The following is a 15,419-nucleotide window of genomic DNA, read 5'->3' on the forward strand; positions in this document are numbered from 1 at the left end:
AAGTGTTGACTTTTTAATTTTAACTTATTTGTTAAAACTTTGTGAAATGAAAAATACTCTCAGAGCAAAATTTAATGACTTACAGATCTTAAGGTTATTTTACTTTTTCATGAAGTCCCTCCATGACTTTTAAAATGGGTAAAGTTCTTTGTTAAGCTTGTTAGTAGATCAAAGTATAGTGAAAACTTAGGTAATTAATCTGGGAAACAAATGTGAACATAGGAGTTAAGACACCAAAAAAAATTAATTTCACATGTGGACATTTGGATGATTAATGTAAATGGTTCCTTTTTCTCAATTAGGCTGACAAATTAGGTTAAAATATTACATGATCTGGATTTCTAAGTTAAGTCTTTGTTTCATGAGCGTTCATGAATGAATACTATTGTGGCCTACATAAGGTACATGTAAAGCAAAGTGATGAACTTCCACAAAGGCCTGTAAACTGCTATACCGTCATAAATAACATTCCTGGCTCTAGTGAACTGCCATTGATTATAACCTTTAGTAATGTTTTTCTAAACTTTATTGTTTGCCAAAAGTAGTTTCCTAATAATTGGTAGCAGAAAATCTGCCTATGTGGAAGACTACTATGAACATTATCACAAGGCAAGAAAGAAAAGATTTATGTTGTAAACTTAAGATTTCCAATTTCAGCTATTGCTAAAATCAAAAGATACCTGGATTCTTGTATAGCGTGGGATCTCATTGAAAATTCTTATTAACCAAAGGCACTTTTTGGATCTGGAATTTTCTGAATAGTATCTAAATTTTGTATTTGAAAACAGCTTTGTTATATAATCAGTCTCTCACTTTATCAACAGAAGGTAAATTTTTGGAAATTTCTCAGCACTCATGTTGTGTGTTTTACAGAGAACTGAATTTTTCAAGTTATACCCTCAATATCTTGAAATATATATTGTTGTGGATAAAAATCTGGTAGGTCATTTTTTATGTACTGTTATTTTTAAATGATTTAACCTTTGTCTTTAACTTGATTTTAATGACATAATAAAAATTTTAAAACCACTTGTTGATAAATGTTTGTTTTTGCTTTTGCAGTTAATAACTTCTTAAAAATTGTGCATAAACCACATTTGTTAGTTCATTTATTTTATAAATAGGATCTCTAATTACTTTTGTAAAGTAAAGCATTTTTCTTTTTCTTTTTTTTTTAAACGTTTATTCATCTTTGAGAGACAGAGAGAGACAGAGCATGAGCGGGGAAGGGGCAGAGAGAGGGAGACACAGAATCCAAAGCAGGCTCCAGGCTCCAGGCTCCAGGCTCCAGGTTCCAGGCTCGGAGCTGTCAGCACAGAGTCCAAAGTGGGGCTCGAATTTATGAACTGTGAGATTACGACTTGAGCGGAAGTCAGACACTCAACCAACTGAGCCACGCAGGCACCCCATTTTTCATTTTTTTTAAAGCTTGTCAGTCTATTTTTCTTTTCTTTTTCAAAAGAACTACATCCTTGGTGAAACCCTCAACCCTCACATCCAATAGTACTTAACTGCTTCAGCCTGATAGAAAGGATAGACTACAAAACAAATATGCTACTTCTTCTAAGCAAAGGGAGAAAACAACTTATCTGTGGTATTCTCAATTTTAGGTAAATGAAATGATGGAAAAAACAAATGAACAAATTTTCGTATTGAGGATTATGCTTCTGATCTTTGAGTTTAGGTTTTTAATTTACACAACTTAGGTGGTTAGGAGATTCTAAACTATGAGGTTACATTTTTTTCCAGGTTGGTAAGATCTGAGGCTACCTGCTGGAGTCAAATAGTATTTCTCTCTGTGGGAATGCAACTTCAAACAGGATTCCCACAGATCAGCCATATATGAGCTCAAAATTCGTAAGAAAATGAGCCATCATAAATAAGGGTTAGCAAAACAAAACAAAATAATAGATTTAAATCCAGAAAGCGTTCAAATATTAACATTTTAAGTTATAAAAATATTTTGTTCCGTAAGGGAGTCTGTTGATTCCAGAAGAGGTGGATATGAGGCAGGAGAGCTGAGCTAAGTATTGGCAGAGGTTACAAATATTGAAGTGCATTGGCTCAATAAAGAGTGGAGGGTTTTTTTGTTTGCTTGTTTGTTTTTTGTTTTTTTAGTATAACTAGGATGATCTAGTACAAAGCCAACACATATTCCAAAATCCTATTCCTACAAGATTACAAAGCAATTAGAAGTAGGAAAACAGAATTTTAAGCATAATCAACACAAAGAAGTGAATAAAAGGAAAGAAAACCATTATATCTTAAACATTTGTTTCATAAATGTGGGACAAATAAATGTAAAAGCTAAGATTAAGATAAATTTCAACTCAAATATATAAGTAATTATATTAGGTGTAGAGGGACTAAGTACTGTAATTAAAAACCAAAGGTAAAGATTGATTAAAAGAAAGACAAATATTATCATGCAAGACACCTGAATGCACATTTTCTATCTAAAACTGACATATGTAAAATATGGTACAAAATGAAAGTAAAAGACTTCAAAAGTATATAATAAAAATGAAAATTCTAAAAACTTGTTTTAACTAGATTAATATCAGACAAAGTAGACTTCAAGATAAGCATAAGTTATCTATTACTGCATAGAAAATCACTCCAAAATTTAGTGGCTTAAACCAATGACCATTTATTTGGTTGGGAACCCAGAGACCTTTTTGGGTTTATATTAATCTCAAATCTTTTTAACTAATCTGGTAGTCTTTTATTGATACAGCTATCTTAAAAACTGTGGGCTTTCTTTCTTTTCTTTTTACAGGATTCCTTTTTAGGCAGTTTCCTCACAGAGAAAATATTCTTCATTAATATTTAAAAGTGCATTAGGGATACACTTAAGAGGTATCAGCTAGTTAGTTAAGTAAAATTTCCATTGCTGTGTGGTTACCAGTGGCAGGTATGAGGATTGACTGTGGCCTTGGTGAAGTTCAGTGAGGAGTTTGCTAAGGAAGTTCCCTGGTGCTCTTGAAATAGTCCAGCAGTGTGAAATTACCCATTTCTCTAATTGTTTTCAAGTGAATAAGTACAGAGTTTATTGTGTTTCATAGTAAACTAGATTTGGCAGTTACAAGTACATAATTTGGAGTCAGATCTAGCATTGAATCCTAGTTTTCTTTATTCTTTTTTTTATTGTGGTAAAAAGCATATGCCATTAAATTTACTATCCTAACTATTTTTAAACATACAGTTTGGCAGTATTGAGTATATTCACATTGTTGTTCAATAGCTCTCTAGAACCTTTGTATCCTGAAAACCAAAACTCTATGCCCTTTAAAGACTAATTTCCTCTGCCCATCCCAGGCCTTGGTGAACACCTTTCTACATTCAGTTGCTATGATTTTTACTACTTTAGATAATTCATATGAGTGGAATCATAAAGTATTTGAACTTCTCTGACTGCTTTATTATACTTAGCATAATGTCCTCAAGTGTCATCCATGTCGTAGCATGTGACAGGACATTTTTCCTTTTTAATGCTGTGTGGTATTCCATTGCATGTATATACTACATTTTTTTTTTTACCCAGTCCTCTGTTCATGGACATTTGGGTTTCTACTACCTTCAGTCTATTGTGAATAATGCTGGAGGGAACATGAATGTGTAAATATCTCTTTGAGACTTTGCTTTGGATTTTTTTTTTTTTGGCATATATCCAGAAGCTGGATTGTTAAAACATATGTTAATTCTATGGTTAATCTATGAGGAACTGCCATACTGTTTTCTATTATTAATATTTACACTATTAAATAATTTTAAAATTGTTTTTTGTTGAGTTATAGGAATTCTTTATATATTCTAGATACTAACTTCTTATCAGATATGTGGTTTGCAAATGCTTTCTCCCATTCTGAAGGTTGCCTTTTCACTCTGTTGATTGTTTTCTTTGAGGCACAAAAGCTAAGTTTAATGTAATACCATTTGTTTATTTTTACTTTTGTTGCCTCTGCTTTTGGTGTGAGATCTAAGAAATCATTGTCAAATCCAATGTCCTGAAGATTTCTCCTGTGCTTTTTTTCTAGGAGCTTTATAATTTTAGGTCTTACATCTACATCTGTAATTAATTTCAGTTAACTTTTATATATGATTTAAAGTAAGGATCCAACTTCATTCTTTTGCATGTAGATATACAGTTTTTCCAGTGACATTTGTGAAAGACATGACCCATTTTCCACTCTGTATCTTGGCACCCATGTTAAAAATCATTTGGTCATATACTCAGGGCTTTGTTTTTGGGTGCTCTAGTCTATTCCATTGATCCACATATATGTCTTTATGCCAGTACCATATAGTGTTGGTTACTTTTGCTTTGTAGTATGCTTTGAAATTAGGAGGTGAGACATTCTGGCATTCCTCTTTTAGGATGTTTTTTCTATTTCTTCAAAATAGGCCATTGGGATTTTGATAGGAATTGCATTGAATCTGTAGATAGCTTTGGCTAATTTGGGTATTTTAACGCTATGAAGTCTTCCAACTCACAAACATGAGATATCTTTCCATTTGTTTGTATATTCTTTGATTTCTTTTACCAGTGTCTTTAGTTTTCATTGTGCAAATACTTCACTTCATTGGTTAAGTCTGTTATTAAGTATCTCTTCCTTTTTGATGCTATAGTAAAAGGGAACATTTTCTTGATTCCTTTTTGTGATTGGTCATGGTAGTATATTGGAACAACTGATTTTTGTGTGCTGATTTTATATCCTGTAACTGCTGAAATTGTTTCCTAGCTTTAACAAAAAAATTTTTTGGTAGAATCTATAGGGCTTTCTATGTATAAAATCATATTGGTGAACAGAGATAATTTTACTTATTTATTTCTAATTTGAATACCTTTTTTTCTTTGACTTCTCTGATTGCTATAGTTAGGACCTCTAATACTATGTTGAATAGTGTGGTGAGGGTGTGCATGGTTGATTTGTTCCTGTTATTAGAAAAAAAGCTGTCAGTCTTTCACTGTTGAGAGTGATATTAGCTGTGATCATATATGGCTTTTATTATGTTGAAGTACTTTCCTTATATTATTAGTTTGTTGGGTGTTTTTGTCATGAAATAGTGCTGAATTTTGACACTATTTTTGGCATCAGTTGAAATGATCATGTGGGTTTTTTTGTCCTTCATTTTGTTAATGTGTAGTATTACATTGATTTTTTGATGTGTAGAACCATTCTTACATTCCAGGTAGAAACCCCACTTGGTAATAGTGAATGATCCTTTTATTAGCTGTTGAATTCATTTTGATGAAAGAATACCATTTTGATGGTATTTTACTAGTGATTTTTGCTTCAATATTCACCAAAGATATTGGTTTCTATTTTTCTTTCCTTGCAGTGTCTTTATCTGGCTTCGGTATTGGGATAATGCTGACCTCACAGAATGAGTTTGGAAGTTTTCTTGCCTCTGTAATTCTTAGAAAGAGCTTGAGGAGGATTAGCGTTAATTTTTCTTTAAATGTTTGGTAGAATTCTCTAGTGAATTCATTTAGTCCTGAGCTTTGTTTTGAGAATTTTTTGTGGATTTTCCAGTTTCCCTTCTATTGATTTATAGTTTCATTTTATTGTGGTCAGAGAGCATACTTGGTATTGTTTCTGTCTTCTTAAATTTGTTAAGCCTTGTTTTGTGGCCTAACATGTAGTCTATTTTGTAAATTGTTCAATGTGTCCTTTAGAAGAATGTATATGCTACTGTTAAGTGTTCTGTATATGTCTGTTAGGTCAACTGGTTTATAAAAAGTCTTCTTTTTCCTTATTGATTTCAGTCTGGTTGTTCTAGCTATAACTTGATCATGATGAATGATATTTTAATGTGCTGCTGAATTTGGTTTGCTAGTCTTTTATTGACAATTTTCCATCAATGTTCATCGGGAATATTGGCCTGTACTTTTCTTTTTTATAGCATCTTTTTCTGGCTTTGCTATCAGGGTAATGCTGGCTTCATAAAATGACTTTGGGCGTATTCCAACATCTTTGATTTTTTTTTTTTTTTGGCAGATTTTGAGAAGAATTGGTGTTACTTATTTAACTATTTGGTAAAATTCACCAGTGAGGTCCTCTAGTCCTGAGCTTTTCTTCATTGGGACATTAAAAAAATATTAACTCAATTTCCTTCCTAGTAATTGCTCTATTCATTTATTTTATTTCTTCTTGATTAAGTCTTGGTGGGTTGTATTTTTTTTTATTGAAGTATAGTTGACATACAATGCTATGTTAGTTTCAGATATATAACATAGGTATTGGACAATTTTATATATTACACAGTACTCACTACGTTAAGTGTAGTTACCATCTGTCACCATACAAAGCTATTATAGTACTATTGACTATATTCTCTATGTTGTGTTTTCATCCCCACGACTTATTTTATAAATGGAATTTTATACCTCTTAATCTGCTTCTTATACTCTGCCCATCTACTTGACCCTCCTCCTTTTTTTTCAGTTTTGTTCTCTGTATTTATGAGTCTATTTATGTTTTTGTTTATTTGTTCATTTATTTTTTATTTTAGATTCCTCATATGAATGAAATCATGTAGTATTTGTCTTTCTCTGTCTGACTTATTTCACTTAGTATTATATCCTGTAGGTCTATCCATGTTGTCATGAATAGCAAGATTTCATTGTTGTTGTTTTTTTAATGACTGAATAATATTCCATTGTTTATATATACCACATCTTCTTTATCCATTCATCTTTCAATGGACATTTGGGTTGCTTCCATATCTTAGCTATTGTAAATAATGCTGCAATGAACATAAGAGTGCATATGTGTTTTCAAATTAGTGATTTCATTTTTTTCTGGCTAAATAATCAGCAGTGGAATTACTAGATTATAATTGGTATTTCTGTTTATAATTTTTTGAGAAACATCCATACTGTTTTGCAGAGTGGCTGCATCCATTTACATCTTTTCAGGTTCTTTGCTGTTTTTAAATCAGATTATTTGTTTTTTGATGTTGAGGTGTGTGATTTCTTTATATATTTTGGATATTAACCCCTTATTGGATATATCATTTGGAAATATCTTTTATATTTTAGTAGGTTGCCTCTTCATTTTGGTAATGGTTTCCTTTGTTACCTTCGTATTTTGATATGATCCAAAAACTGTATTTTTGCTTTTGTTTCACTTTCCTGGGAGACATATATAGAAATATGTTGCTAAGGTTGATATCCAGAGATTACTGCCTATATTTTTTTTCCAGGAGTTTTATAATTTCATGCCTTACATTTAAGTCTTTAATATTTTTGAGTTTATTTTTGTATATTTTTATTTATGTATATGGTGTAAGAAAGTGGCCTAGTTTCTTTCTTTTTTAAAAACAAATATTTATTTATTTTGAGAGTGTGAGCATGAGCAGGGAAGGGGCGAGCAAGGGAGAGAGAGAATCCCAAACAGGCTCCATGCTGTCAGCACTGAGCCCAATCTCAGCCCAATCTCACGAACCGTGAAATCATGTCCTTAGCTAGGATCAAGAGTTGTATGCTTAACAACTTCGCTATCCAGGCACCCCCAAAGTGGTCTAGTTTCATTCCTTTTTCATGTAGCTGTCTAGTTTTAGACATTATTGACTGAGGAAACTGCTTTTTCCCTGTTGCATATTCTTGCCTTTTGTGTTGTAGATTAATTGACCGTATAATTATGGGTTTATTTCTGGGTTTTCTTTTCTGTTCCATTGATCTATGGGTCTGTTTTTGTTCCAGTACCATACTGTTTTGATTACTATAGCTTTGTAGTATAGCTTTAAATCTGGGGTTGTGATACATCCATCTTTGTTCTTTTTTCTCAAGATTGCTTTGGCTGTTTGGAGTGTTTTGTGGTTCCAGACAAATATTATTTGTTCTAGTACTGTAAAAAATATTATTGGTAATTTGACAGGGATTCCATTGAATCTGTAGGTTGTTTTGGGTAGTATGGACATTTCAACAATATTAATTCTTCTAGTCCAAGAGCATGGTATGGTATATCTTTCTATTTATTTGTGTCATCTTCAATATCTTCATCAGTGTCTTATAGTTTTCAGAGTACAGGTCTTTCTCTTATCCTTAAGTAGTTTGTTATTCTTTCCCCAAGTTTTAATTTAAATTGCAGTTAGTTAACTTATCAGTGTAATATTAGTTTCAGGTGTAGAATTCAGTGATTCATTACTTACATACAACACTCAGTGCTCATCACAACCAGTGCCCTCCTTAATGCACATCACCAGTTTAACCCATCCCCACACCAACCTCCCCTCCAGCAACCCTAGTTTGTTATCTGTACTTAAGAGTCTGTTTTATGGTTTGTCTTTCTCTTTTTTCCTATGTTTATTTGTTTTGTTTGTTAAATTCCATGTGAGTGAAGTCATAAGGTATTTGTCATTCTCTGACTGACTTATTTAGCTTAGCACAATACATTTTAGCTCCATCCATGTCATTGCAAATTAATGATTTGCATAAAATAAATAAATAATGATATTTTATGGCTGAGTAATATTCCATTATATATCTGTACCACATTTTCTTTATCCATTCATCAGTCAGTGGACATTTGAGCTCTTTCCATAATTTGGCTATTGTTGATAATTCTGCTATAAAGATCAGGATGCTTGTGTCCCTTCAAATAAGTATTTTTGTATCCTTTGGTTAAATACCTACTAGTGCAATTGCTGGATTGTAGGGTAGTACTATTTTTAACTTTTTGAGGACTCTATTACTGTTTTCCAGAGTGGCTGCATGAGTTTGCATTCCCACCAACATTGCAAGAGGGTTCCCCTTTCTCCACATCCTCACCAATATATGTTGTTTCTTATGTTATTAATTTTAGCTACTCTGACAGATGTGAGATTGTATCTCATCGTGGTTTTGATATGTATTTCCATGATGATGAGCAATATTGAGCATCATTCATGTGTCTGTTAGCCACCTGTATGTCTTCTTTGGAAAATGTCTATTCATGTCCTCTACTCATTTCTTAACTGGGTTGTTTCTTGGGTGTCTAATTTGATAAGTTCTTATAGATTTTGGATACTAACCCTTTATCATATATGTCATTTGCACATATCTTCTCCCATTCTCTAGGTTGCCTTTTAATTTTGTTGATGGTTTCCTTCACTGTGCAGAACCTTTTTATCTTAATGAAGTCTCAGTAGTTCATTTTTGCTTTTGTTTCCCTTGCTTCTGGAGACATATCTGGTAAGAAGTTGCTGTGGCTGATGTCAAAGAGGTTGCTGCCTGTGTTCTCTAGGATTTTGATGATTTCCTGTCTCACATTTAGGTCTTTCATCCATTGTGAAATTTACTTGTCTGTATGGTATAAGAAAATGGTCTAGTTTCATTCTTCTGCATGTCATTGTCCAGTTTTCCCAACACCATTTGTTGAAGAGGCTGTCTTTTTTTCTGTTGTGTAGAAGATGAATTGACAATATAGCTGTAGGTCCATTTCTGGGTTTTCTTTTCTGTTCCTTTGATCTCTCTGTCTGTTTTTGTGTCAGTGCCATACTGTATTGATCACTATATCTTTGTAATATAAATTGTAATATAAGTAATATAAGTTGAAGTCTGGAATTGTGATGCCTCCAGCTTTGCTTTTCTTTTTCAAGATTGCTTTGTGGTTCCCTACAAACTTTAGGATTATTTGTTTTAGCTCTGTGAAAAATGCTGTTGGTATTTTGATGGGGATTACAATAAATGGGTAGATTGCTTTGGGTGGTATAGACATTTAACAATGTTAACCCTTCATCTTTCCTATTTTGAATGACAGCCTTGCTGGATAAGTATTCTTGGCTGCATATTTTTCCCATTCAGGATGGTGAATATATCATGCTACTCCCTTCTGGCCTGCCACATTTCTCTGGGGAGATCAGGTACTAACCTTATTTGTCTTCCCTTATAAGTTAGTGACTTCTTTTGTCTTTCTGATTTTAGGATTTTTTTCCTTTTCTCTATGTTTTGCAAATGTAACTAGGATGTCTTAGTGTTGGCGTGCTTTTATTGATTTGTATGGGAGTTCTCCTGGATTTGAATGTCTGTTTTCTTTCCCAGATTAGGGGTGTTTTCAGCTGTAATTTCTTTCAAAGTTTTGAAATTATTTATTTGATTATAGACAGATGGACAATATAGGGTCTGAAAGACAGTCTGCAAAACACACTTGAAAATTGTTTAGCATCCAGTTTTTCCCTTGCTCAATTATTCAAGTGCAAAGAAATTGTATGGGACATAAAGTAACAAAATCAGATACAAATTAAGAGATAAGACTTCTTGATTTTATATATATATCCATATATATATATAATAGTTTTAAATTTAAATTCTATTTAGTTAACATACATATACGTATATACGTATACGTATATATATACGTATATATACGTATGTGTGTGTATGTGTACACACACACACACATATATGACTTCTTTTTTTTAAATTTATTATTATTTTTTTAATATATGAAATTTAATGTCAAATTGGTTTCCATACAACACCCAGTGCTCATCCCAAAAGGTGCCCTCCTCAATACCCATCACCCGCCCTCCCCTCCCTCCCACCCCCCATCAACCCTCAGTTTGTTCTCAGTTTTTAACAGTCTCTTATGCTTTGGCTCTCTCCCACTCTAACCTCTTTTTTTTTTTTTTTTCCTTCCCCTCCCCCATGGGTTTCTGTTAAGTTTCTCAGGATCCACATAAGAGTGAAACCATATGGTATCTGTCTTTCTCTGTATGGCTTATTTCACTTAGCATCACACTCTCCAGTTCCATCCACGTTGCTACAAAAGGCCATATTTCATTCTTTCTCATTGCCACGTAGTATTCCATTGTATATATAAACCACAATTTCTTTATCCATTCATCAGTTGATGGACATTTAGGCTCTTTCCATAATTGGGCTATTGTTGAGAGTGCTGCTATAAACATTGGGGTACAAGTGCCCCTATGCATCAGTACTCCTGTATCCCTTGGGTAAATTCCTAGCAGTGCTACTGCTGGGTCATAGGGTAGATCTATTTTTAATTTTCTGAGGAACCTCCACACTGCTTTCCAGAGCGGCTGCACCAGTTTGCATTCCCACCAACAGTGCAAGAGGGTTCCCGTTTCTCCACATCCTCGCCAGCATCTATAGTCTCCTGATTTGTTCATTTTGGCCACTCTGACTGACGTGAGGTGATATCTGAGTGTGGTTTTGATTTGTATTTCCCTGATAAGGAGCGATGTTGAGCATCTTTTCATGTGCCTGTTGGCCATCCGGATGTCTTCTTTAGAGAAGTGTCTATTCATGTTTTCTGCCCATTTCTTCACTGGGTTATTTGTTTTTCGGGTGTGGAGTTTGGTGAGCTCTTTATAGATTTTGGATACTAGCCCTTTGTCCGATATGTCATTTGCAAATATCTTTTCCCATTCCGTTGGTTGCCTTTTAGTTTTGTTGGTTGTTTCCTTTGCTGTGCAGAAGCTTTTTATCTTCATAAGGTCCCAGTAATTCACTTTTGCTTTTAATTCCCTTGCCTTTGGGGATGTGTCGAGTAAGAGATTGCTACGGCTGAGGTCAGAGAGGTCTTTTCCTGCTTTCTCCTCTAAGGTTTTGATGGTTTCCTGTCTCACATTCAGGCCCTTTATCCATTTTGAGTTTATTTTTGTGAGTGGTGTGAGAAAGTGGTCTAGTTTCAACCTTCTGCATGTTGCTGTCCGGTTCTCCCAGCACCATATGTTAAAGAGACTGTCTTTTTTCCATTGGATGTTCTTTCCTTCTTTGTCAAAGATGAGTTGGCCATACGTTTGTGGGTCTAGTTCTGGGGTTTCTATTCTATTCCATTGGTCTATGTGTCTGTTTTTGTGCCAATACCATGCTGTCTTGATGATGACAGCTTTGTAGTAGAGGCTAAAGTCTGGGATTGTGATGCCTCCTGCTTTGGTCTTCTTCTTCAAAATTACTTTGGCTATTCGGGGTCTTTTGCGGTTCCATATGAATTTTAGGATTGCTTGTTCTAGTTTCGAGAAGAATGCTGGTGCAATTTTGATTGGGATTGCACTGAATGTGTAGATAGCTTTGGGTAGTATTGACATTTTGACAATATTTATTCTTCCAATCCATGAGCACGGAATGTCTTTCCATTTCTTTAAATCTTCTTCAATTTCCTTCATAAGCTTTCTATAGTTTTCAGCATACAGATCTTTTACATCTTTGGTGAGATTTATTCCTAGGCATTTTATGCTTCTTGGTGCAATTGTGAATGGGATCAGTTTCTTTATTTGTCTTTCTATTGCTTCATTGTTAGTGTATAAGAATGCAACTGATTTCTGTACATTGATTTTGTATCCTGCAACTTTGCTGAATTCATGTATCAATTCTAGCAGACTTTTGGTGGAGTCTATCGGATTTTCCATGTATAATATCATGTCATCTGCAAAAAGCGAAAGCTTGACTTCATCTTTACCAATTTTGATTCCTTTGATTTCCTTTTGTTGTCTAATTGCTGATACTAGAACTTCCATCACTATGTTAAACAACAGCGGTGAGAGTGGACATCCCTGTCGTGTTCCTGATCTCAGGGAAAAAGCTCTCAGTTTTTCTCCATTGAGGATGATGTTAGCTGTGGGCTTTTCATAAATGGCTTTTAGGGTGTTTAAGTATGTTCCTTCTATCCCGACTTTCTCAAGGGTTTTTATTAAGAAACGGTGCTGGATTTTGTCAAAGGCCTTTTCTGCATCGATTGACAGGATCATATGTTTCTTCTCTTTTTTTTATTAATGTGATGTATCACGTTGATTGATTTGCGAATGTTGAACCAGCCCTGCATCCCAGGAATGAATCTCACTTGATCATGGTGAATAATTCTTTTTATATGCCATTGAATTCGATTTGCTGGTATCTTATTGAGAATTTTTGCATCCATATTCATCAGGGATATTGGCCTGTAGTTCTCTTTTTTTACTGGTTTTTTGTCTGGTTTAGGAATCAAAGTAATACTGGCTTCATAGAATGAGTCTGGAAGTTTTCCTTCCCTTTCTATTTCTTGGAATAGCTTGAGAAGGATAGGTGTTATCTCTGCTTTAAATGTCTGGTAGAACTCCCCTGGGAAGCCATCTGGTCCTGGACTCTTATTTGTTGGGAGATTTTTGATGACTGATTCAATTTCTTCGCTGGTTATGGGTCTGTTCAAGCTTTCTGTTTCCTCCTGATTGAGTTTTGGAAGAGTGTGGGTGTTTAGGAATTTGTCCATTTCTTCCAGGTTGTCCAATTTGTTGGCATATAATTTTTCATAGTATTCCCTGATAATTGTTTGTATCTCTGAGGGATTGGTTGTAATAGTCCCATTTTCATTCATGATTTTATCTATTTGGGTCATCTCCCTTTTCTTTTTGAGAAGCCTGGCTAGAGGTTTGTCAATTTTGTTTATTTTTTCAAAAAACCAACTCTTGGTTTCGTTGATCTGCTCTACAGTTTTTTTAGATTCTATATTGTTTATTTCTGCTCTGATCTTTATTATTTCTCTTCTTCTGCTGGGTTTAGGCTGCCTTTTCTGTTCCGCTTCTATTTCCTTTAGGTGTGCTGTTAGATTTTGTATTTGGAATTTTTCTTGTTTCTTGAGATAGGCCTGGATTACAATGTATTTTCCTCTCAGGACTGCCTTCGCTGCGTCCCAAAGCGTTTGGATTGTTGTGTTTTCATTTTCGTTTGTTTCCATATATTTTTTAATTTCTTCTCTAATTGCCTGGTTGACCCACTCATTCTTTAGTAGGGTGTTCTTTAACCTCCATGCTTTTGGAGGTTTTCCAGACTTTTTCCTGTGGTTGATTTCAAGCTTCATAGCATTGTGGTCTGAAAGTATGCATGGTATAATTTCAATTCTTGTAATCTTAGGAAGGGCTGTTTTGTGACCCAGTATAATATCTATCTTGGAGAATGTTCCATGTGTACTCGAGAAGAAAGTATATTCTGTTACTTTGGGATGCAGAGTTCTAAATATATCTGTCAAGTCCATCTGATCCAATGTATCATTCAGGGCCCTTGTTTCTTTATTGACCGTGTGTCTAGATGATCTATCCATTTCTGTAAGTGGAGTGTTAAAGTCCCCTGCAATGACCACATTCTTATCAATAAGGTTGCTTATGTTTGTGAGTAAGTGTTTTATATATTTGGGGGCTCCTGTATTCGGCGCATAGACATTTATAATTGTTAGCTCTTCCTGATGGATAGACCCTGTGATTATTATATAATGCCCTTCTTCATCTCTTGTTACAGCCTTTAATTTAAAGTCTAGTTTGTCTGATAGAAGTATGGCTACTCCAGCTTTCTTTTGGCTTCCGGTAGCATGCTAAATAGTTCTCCATCCCCTCACTCTCAATCTAAAGGTGTCCTCAGATCTAAAATGAGTCTCTTGTAGACAGCAAATAGATGGGTCTTGTTTTTTTATCCATTCTGATACCCTGTGTCTTTTGGTTGGCGCATTTAATCCATTTACATTCAGTGTTATTATAGAAAGATACGGGTTTAGAGTCATTGTGATGTCTGTATGTTTTATGCTTGTAGTGATGTCTCTGGTACTTTGTCTCACAGGGTCCCCCTTAGGATCTCTTGTAGGGCTGGTTTAGTGGTGACAAATTCCTTCAGTTTTTGTTTGTTTGGGAAGACCTTTATCTCTCCTTCTATTCTAAATGACAGACTTGCTGGATAAAGGATTCTCGGCTGCATATTCTTTCTGTTTAGCACACTGAAGATATCGTGCCAATCCTTTCTGGCCTGCCAAGTTTCAAAAGAGAGATCAGTCACGAGTCTTATAGGCCTCCCTTTATATGTGAGGGCACGTTTATCCCTTGCTGCTTTCAGAATTTTCTCTTTATCCTTGTATTTTGCCAGTTTCACTATGATATGTCATGCAGAAGATTGATTCAAGTTACGTCTGAAGGGAGTTCTCTGTGCCTCTTGGATTTCAATGCCTTTTTCCTTCCCCAGTTCAGGGAAGTTCTCAGCTATAATTTGTTCAAGTACCCCTTCAGCACCTTTCCCTCTCTCTTCCTCCTCTGGGATACCAATTATGCGTATATTATTTTTTTTTAGTGTATCACTTAGTTCTCTAATTTTCCCCTCATACTCCTGGATTTTTTTATCTCTCTTTCTTTCAGCTTCCTCTTTTTCCATAACTTTATCTTCTAGTTCACCTATTCTCTCCTCTGCCTCTTCAATCCGAGCCGTCGTGGTTTCCATTTTGTTTTGCATTTCGTTTAAAGCGCTTTTCAGCTCCTCGTGACTGTTCCTTAGTCCCTTGATCTCTGTAGCAAGAGATTCTCTGCTGTCCTCTATACTGTTTTCAAGCCCAACGATTAATTTTATGACTATTATTCTAAATTCACTTTCTGTTGTATTATTTAAATCCTTTTTGATCAGTTCATTAGCTGTTGTTATTTCCTGGAGATTCTTCTGAGGGGAAGTCTTCTGTTTGTTC

At 34.6% G+C, this 15,419-nt stretch overlaps 1 protein-coding gene across 4 annotated transcripts in view; it reads left to right on the plus strand.

Annotated features, from left to right (window-relative positions):
- Window positions 1-15,419, plus strand: part of LOC132691800 (disintegrin and metalloproteinase domain-containing protein 5-like) — a 134,351-nt gene that overhangs the window by 20,410 nt on the left and 98,522 nt on the right. For all 4 annotated transcript variants that reach the window (XM_078445527.2, XM_078445528.2, XM_078445529.2 and 1 more), the window contains one exon: window positions 874-939. In XM_078445527.2, coding sequence (XP_078301653.1) covers window positions 874-939 — 66 coding nt within the window. The remainder of the gene's footprint in view (window positions 1-873; window positions 940-15,419) is intronic.

Source organism: Panthera onca, chromosome B1 (genome assembly GCF_046562875.1).
Source record: "Panthera onca isolate mPanOnc1 chromosome B1, mPanOnc1 haplotype 2, whole genome shotgun sequence".
In the NCBI taxonomy this organism is placed as follows: domain Eukaryota; kingdom Metazoa; phylum Chordata; class Mammalia; order Carnivora; family Felidae; genus Panthera; species Panthera onca.